The 7,622-nt window shown below is 34.5% G+C and overlaps 1 protein-coding gene across 3 annotated transcripts; it reads right to left on the bottom strand.

Annotated features, from left to right (window-relative positions):
- Positions 1-7,360, bottom strand: LOC114394202. Of its 3 annotated transcripts, none has more exons than XM_028355853.1 (14): positions 7,188-7,360; positions 6,348-6,562; positions 5,561-5,642; positions 5,340-5,443; positions 5,088-5,214; positions 4,873-4,967; positions 4,071-4,194; positions 2,774-2,854; positions 2,056-2,154; positions 1,779-1,958; positions 1,019-1,156; positions 882-935; positions 510-638; positions 1-432 (listed from the first exon to the last, which is right to left on the bottom strand). In XM_028355853.1, exons 2-14 carry the CDS (start codon positions 6,386-6,388, stop codon positions 241-243), a joined length of 1,446 nt encoding a protein of 481 aa, XP_028211654.1. In that variant the 5' UTR covers positions 6,389-6,562; positions 7,188-7,360; the 3' UTR covers positions 1-240. The 3 variants fall into 3 exon arrangements, with proteins under 3 accessions (XP_028211654.1, XP_028211656.1, XP_028211655.1); XM_028355855.1 differs by lacking the exon at positions 7,188-7,360 and adding an exon at positions 6,678-6,794; XM_028355854.1 differs by lacking the exon at positions 7,188-7,360 and adding an exon at positions 6,658-6,787.
- Positions 7,361-7,622: the final 262 nt, after the last annotated feature.

Genomic DNA, 7,622 nt, shown 5'->3' with positions numbered 1-7,622 from the left:
TTAGAATAATCTTATCTATATATTGGATACACGTATTGTATCTGATACCTGCACATCAATGTGATGAGTCACCTTCATAAGTATGAAATAATAATGAGAGCAGGGAAATCAAAGCCAATGTTAGGCAAAACCTAAAAAGAAAGTTGAATGTGAAGAACTACCTAGAAACAGTGTTGTAAAATAAAACATTAGAATTAGACGATGGATGGGTGATATGATACAAAGAAGGAAGAGGTGTGTCTAAGTTGACTTGTGCCTTCCATGGGTTGATCCCTTTAGAAGGCAAAGCCTCAGGCGCCTGCTTAGAGCCTCCAGCTTCTCAAACCTCTCACTCTTTGGCTTCTTCCCCTTCTTCTTCTTCTTCTTCTCCTCGTGCTTTTTGTCATCATCTTTTTCTTTTTCATTCGTGCTTCGCATAGGTGTTGCAAACACCTTCACAGTAGTATTCTGACATTATTATTTACAAAATGAAGCATGCCAATGACAATACAGCAGAACAAGTTATGTACCTGAGAGAGGGTATCATCTGCACAAGATTCTTCATCACTGCCTCCTAACGAAGAACATCTTCCCCAACTTTCTCTGTTTGAGCTCGTGTACGAGCAACAATCTTCACCCTCGCCATTTAGCTTCTTATCCTATCAAATTCAAATAAAGGAATGCTAAAATGTGGACGGACATACACTTGTCAGTTTTAACTCCAAACTAGTCAAGTCAATATCTCTTCACACCAAATCAGTCCAGTCCTGTAGGGAGAATTAAGTACTAAACTCTACTAATCAAATTATTCACCCTTTCAATTCAACCAAGACTCAAGACCACCAGTGATAATGTGTCTGAAACATTTTCTTAATTCCAGATACAGTGTTTGATACGATTACCTGCACATCTGTAGCCTCATCATTGCCATTAGTATCTTCTCTAAAAAAGGACTCCTGCATTACAAGTGATGAATGAATTAAACGTAACTAAGTTTTTGAAAGAAAAAAGCATTAACTGAAGGTTAAGCCATCCCTACTGTGTCAGTCACTGGTGCAACTTCTGAAAGAAGTTCGCTAACTGATTTTGTGCTGGAAATTGCTGGAAGCACAGAAGATGAACTTGCAGCGTCGGTTGATGCAGACCTCAGACTAGAGAGAATCTCATATAATAGGCTCTAGCATGAAAGCAAGAGCAAATTAGTTCCTGTTCTTTAAAAAGTGCTCACAAAATAAAAGCTTAATCATTTGACCATATTAAAACGTAACCACATAATAATTATTTGTGTTAATATTTTCAAAAAGTAAAAAGACAGTTGACAGCCAAAGATAAAAGCTAATTATGATTCATGTATCATAAAAAATGTTTTAGAGGTTTTAGGCAAGTTAAGGCCAGGTGATTCTATATTTTTTTTTTGTTTTTCCATTTTGTTGAACTTGAGCAAGGTGAAACTGAGGTTGAAAAAAAGTACTACCTGGTCAATTAGGGATGGAAATAAGGATGCTAAGGATTGTAATTTGCATCTTGCTAATGTATCATTTCATTAGTTCACAAGCTGCACTCTAGGCACAAAGTATAAATCCATCTATATTTCTTATGGATCAAGCTTCTCATTAGTGCAATAAGAATTTCAATATAAATAAATATTAGCCATTTTAATTGTTTGGTATTTTGATCACATATTCTGCAATTGATTAAGAAAGCGCAAACAGTAGGCAGTGGTCGTAGGCAATAAACTTATCGAAGACAGAATTTAACTGAGTATGAAACCAAGACATGAGTTTCTAAATGCAAATTACCTCGTCCACACCAGAACCAAGCTTTAGATCCCCCAAATTATAATATTTCTCAAGCTTATGAGCTCTAGGAACATTAGGAGGGTGAAGGACATTGTAGAAGAAAATAGAAACTGAATCATAAAAGAATTGTGGCCGAGACGAGTTGTGATCACCGTCAAATTTTATGACATTTTTATCACCCTACAAAAAAAAAGAATAGGTATTTTGGCTACCAATGGAAAAAGGGTGCAGATTGCTTTAAAAAATTTCATTCTCCAAATTTGGAATAAATTAATACTGCATAGGCTTCAGAGATGAGATCAGAATGGTGAGGCTGAATGAATTTGTCATCGCTTGCATGTCCAAATAAAACAGGAATGAATGTCTTTGGTGCAACCTGTGGATTTAATAAGAATTAATTTTAGACATGGAAAGAAAACAACTCTACTTAAAAATTTGTTTAGCCAGAAAATAATACCTTTCATGCTCAGATTCCATGGTGAAAATAAACATGCCATGACTGACATTCTAGCATGACTAATGTCCAAAATATAGGACAACAGAACACCACACAAACTCACAAACACAAACATATATATATATATATATATATATATATATATATATATATATATATATATATATATATATAGTATAAAATAAGCCTTGCAAAAAAAATTTATTAAGAGCCATTACTGTAAAAAAGTCATCCCAAAATAAGATGAAGTATATATATTGACCTTCTCAAAACAACTTGCTATGTTTTATTTTTTTTCTATGATATGGAATCTCAAACAAAAAAAATTCTAAGAGATGTTTCTTTTAATATTTTTATATTATATTTTAAGCGGACGTTTTTTTCTGAATGTTAAAAAAGTAATTTGGATCCAAGTTAATGAAGTTTACATAATTACATAAATAATTTTAATAATTTAAAAATGTTAAACAACTTGAAATATGCTTCACCATTTTTCTAAAGAAGAAAACAAAAGAAGAACTGCACAACTAATACATACCTGCAAACAGTTCAGATTCATAATATCAAACTTTGCCTTCTTCTCAATAACCCGCCGCATGTACTGTACAGCCATTTTAACCTAATTGAGGCAAATCCAGCAGAATACAAGACTTAATAAACACACCAGAAAATCCAAGTTAACAGCTATAGATTTTATTTCCATGTTGCTTGAAGGATTTGGAAAAGAAAAGCAACCAGCATGAAAGTAATAAAACCATGTAAGCTAACCAATATCCCCCTAAGATAATAACCCCTAAAAAAGCAAGCTGCATGTATATTTCCATTTGCCAGTAAGCACAATATGATTATAGGATCTTTGTGGCACATTTTTCTTTTTTTTTCTGGATGGCCTGAAAGATTTCACTGACTGCAGAATATAGAGCAATCATTCCAGTCCGTTCAATCAAAATGGGATAAGGACATGATTATCCAAATATCAAGGAAAATGAAGTTAAACCTAAAAGTAAATCAACACATAAATATTGAGTGATAGAACTGAAAATCAATATAGCTGGGATCACCCCACCCTCACATCCCCAAAAAATCATTTCAAAAACTGCAATAATTGCCAAAAATTGCTACAACTAATGTGTCCCTATCTATCATATTCAAAATTTTCCAAAAAGAAAAAAGACCAATAATTACCGCAGAAACCCTTGATCCAATATAAAGTCTAAATCAAAACTGCATTCTTCAACCCTGTGCATTCCTATTCCTTTTATACCCATCTTTACAAAAATAGAAAAAATTTAATTTAAGATGTCTGTATTGAAGTCACAGTGGGTGTTTGCTCAAGTCAATCAATCAAAACAATATGTAAAACAGAAGACCCTCACCAAAAGTCTATCAAATTCTTCAGCCAGCTAAATGCAAATTGAGGTATGTATAGACCCAGTAAAATGGGTGGAAAATGGTGTAAACACAAAGCTGAGTGCAGATACCCTAGGTCCTAGAAATTAGTTAGAATTAGAACCACTTAACCTCACAATGCATGGCAATCTTTTGTAAGTACAAATGAACAGCACATCAATCTTTTGTAAGTACAAATGAACAGCACATTAGATGCATTTATAACAATGCAATATTTTTAAAGACTTTTGCAGTCCCAACAACTCTGACTAATGATGCACCCCCCTTTTACTACATGCAGTCATGCACTACAGCCTACAGGTTCATATCACTACATGACTGTTTGGAAGGAACCATACAGAGTCCCTTTTTTCCTCTTTTGAGTGAGCATTTACTACAAAGGGTGCTGGCATTCAAAGAGAGAAAGTGAGTGAGAGAGAGATTACAGTGAATTTAGGCAGCCGAATTTTATAAACATCCACAAGCTCCATCATGAGATCATATAAGTTCGAAAAGGCACTATCCAACACCATTCCAGCAATAGAAGGGTCTTCAGCTCCATAAAGAAGACTACATCACACCAAAGTAAAAGGGAATAGTCAATTAAACTAGAAATTTGAATATATGGGTGGCTAATAATTACTTATATACGGAGTAAAGGTAGGACCATGAGATACTACAAAACCCAGTGACTTGGTCATCAATTTTTTTCAAAATATGTACTCAAAAGGGGAAAAATCATCTATTTTCCTCTTCTTTTCCACTTTCTCAAAGGATCCAGCTAAGTGCTAATGAATGCTCTCAATCACTGGTTAAGAATCAATAAAATAAAAAAACTTTATTGGAAATCATGATAGAGGTGCATTGATAATATGTTTTTCCAATAAAATTTCCACTTTTGATTTCTTAAACAGTATCCTAAAGGCATTTGTTAGCATTCTCCCTTCACAAATAATTAAAAAAAAAAAAAAACTCCCATAGGAAGGCCTCAACAGTTTTGCCCCCCCCCCCCCCCCCCCCACACACACACACATACAGAGATAGATGCTGATCCAAAAAAAAAAAAAATACAAGAAGGAGAAGTAAAACTTAGGTCATGAAATTATACTAGAACAACACATTAAAATCATTCAATGAGGAGCATTCTTTCTTTTTTTGTAGGGGTATGCATAGCAAATATAAAGCATCAAAGGAGCAAAAATTCATATAAAAGACAATATCAAACAAGTTAATTGGGAGATGTAATACCTAGTAACAGCACCCATAGATCGTCCCCAAAGACCTATACGAGATATTTGTTTGTTGCTCCTCAAATATGACACCACCATCTTGAGATCATCTTTCTACCACACAAAGGAATGGACACGTTTTGGTAGTTTCAGAAAAGATGGAATATGCAGAAACTCAACATAATAGCCAGAAATTAATAAACAAATAAAAACATGCATAATGAGATAACTTACTTCATGCCAACCAAGACTAACATAGTCTCCATCAGATAAGCCTGACCCCGAGAAGTCAAGGGTAAAAACAGTAATATTTGAAGGAAGAAGAATTACAGCAGCTTCATTGGCATCTGCCCTACATCCACTGCATCATTGTATGTATGCACACATATCACAAGGGAGAAGAATAGAATAGCTAAAAAACTCTATGATCATGCATATACAATTTTTTAAAAGCATCAAGACAAGAGTCATTTTAATAACAAGTACCTGTTTCCATGGCAATATATAACACAAGGAAGAGAAGTATCTTCAGGGAAAGGAGAAGGAAGATAATGACTACACTTCAAGGTATAGCCTCTGGTGTTCTTGAGCTGCACAATCAGAAAACAGATAATCTAACAGTAAGCAAACAATTGGAATCATGATTTAACTATATACAGACAGCAATAATTGCAAGCAATCATCAAATAAATAATGTCCATACTTGCCTCCAAATCCTGCCTTTGGTATGTTCGACCTGTAAGGGTGAATTCCTTTTCCCATAGGTACTGATCAGGGTTATACTCCGCCCTGTAAAAGTGATAAAGTAGATACAGTTGTAACTAAATTTGCTGGAAAAAGATAATTGCAAGTTGAGCAATGGATGCACAGCCACTTACAGCTAAAACAAGTTAGTAAATAAAAGGTGTTAAGTTCAATAGGGAAGACTGTCTAACATAGTTCATTGAAGATGATTGAGTGTGTGTTTGTTTTACAGGTTTCACAACTTTCAAAACATCTCAACGGAAAAGTATATCTCTAATTAGATTGGGTTGAACTGACGTTTAAACACTGAGACCAGTTTGTTTTGAACACAGTATATAGTACAAAGGAAATTTAATCAAATAAAAAAAAATCTACTAGTTCAAACACTGCTATCAAGGAAAAAAAAACAACATATTAAATAAGTAAAGACAATTTTGGTGCATATCAAGTACTTTCCCCCTTAATTTCTCAACCACTAAAATGACATGGCCATGAAAATTTAATACGATTTTGTATAAGTAAAAACAGGTAAGGAAATTAAAGGCAAGAGATAAACATGAAAACAAAAAAAAAAAAGTACAAAAACACACGTAATTACTAGGGTGGGGAACAAAATAGGAATCCTCTTGCTAGGAGAAAGAGCCCTAATGAATATGAGACAGTTAACATTCTCTGTCCCGTACCCATCACAATGGTACCTGCTTACTTGAATAGTGCCATGCCACCAACCAGAGAAGGAAAAATTAATACCTGGGAGGCCTAATAACGAAATTGATGAATTGCTCAATCATGTTGCTCCTACATGTAGCTCACTGCAACTCCACCTCATGACCTTGCAAGTTGACCTCAAAGTCAATTAGCCACCATCTTCGCAGCTCAAAGCTCTCAAATCTCAGATAATTTTATTCATGGATTTCCAAAGCCAGACACACATTTACACGAGCTAAGCTACCAGTGCCCAATTCCTGCGACAAACAACACCAACTGGCTGCTAAGAAAGAGACTTTTGTTTGCATTGAAAAAAACAAATAATAAGAGTGAAACCCAGTGCCACTAGTACTTAAAAGTTTCAAATTTTACAAGTTGGTCCCCAAGTAATTATATGAATTGGAGAGAGAGTGAGAGAGAGAAAAGCTCTTCCAGATCCAAATGCCCTCAAAAGTAATGCATATCCTAAAACCAGAAAGAAGCACAGTAAAAACTTTCATTCACTGACCCCCCCCCCCCCCCCCAAAGAAGAAAAGGGAGAGAAAGAGAAAGGAAAAAGTTTTGTTTAGACCCCTTGTAGTTGTAGGATGATTGCAGGGAGCAAACAACTTTATTTATCCAATGTCAAAAAAATTCAAACTTGGGTCACTGGGTACACGTCAATTCAACAGAAGGGTCCCAAATGCAAAACAAGAAAAAAAAAGTGCTTAAAATGAGAAAAGTTCGTAAAAGGAAAATGTGGGGTAAGTTAAGAGGCTCGAATTCCATGTCAGATGAGATCCCACATCCAAATTGCGACATTGAAGTCTATGGATGCAGTTCCCCTCTTACTTTCTTTCTCAACGAAGCTGCAAAGAATGGGGGAAAAGCTAACAACTTTACCGGAATGGAAAAGTGGGTACGAGTTACCATCCAAAAGCAAATGATTGTCTGAAGAAGAAGAAGAAGAAATGATGAAGAGAATGAATTGAAAAGAAGTTGGTTCTTATTTGTGGTTTTGAGAAAGTGGATTAAATGGGAAGATGGCAAGTGAAGATGAGAGATGAATCAATGTAAGAGTAGGAATAGCCAGCTGTCTTTCTTTCTGTATATTGTTCATCAAAACGTACTTTTTTTTTACTTTCTTATTTAATTAATTGGTCTAATGTTCCAACGTTGTCTTTTTTTTAATTAAAATTCTTACCTCTTCCTGCTCTTCAGTACATCCAATGTATCGGTAAGAAATTAAAAATATTTTATTATGATAAAGTAATATTAATGTGTTTTTATTCTAAATTTTAATAATTTTTTCTTAATTATATTGTATTTTTAATCTAC

Source organism: Glycine soja, chromosome 17 (genome assembly GCF_004193775.1).
Source record: "Glycine soja cultivar W05 chromosome 17, ASM419377v2, whole genome shotgun sequence".
NCBI lineage: Eukaryota > Viridiplantae > Streptophyta > Magnoliopsida > Fabales > Fabaceae > Glycine > Glycine soja.
Note: the sequence above shows the minus strand (reverse complement) of the source record. Positions and strands in the feature narration are given on the sequence as shown.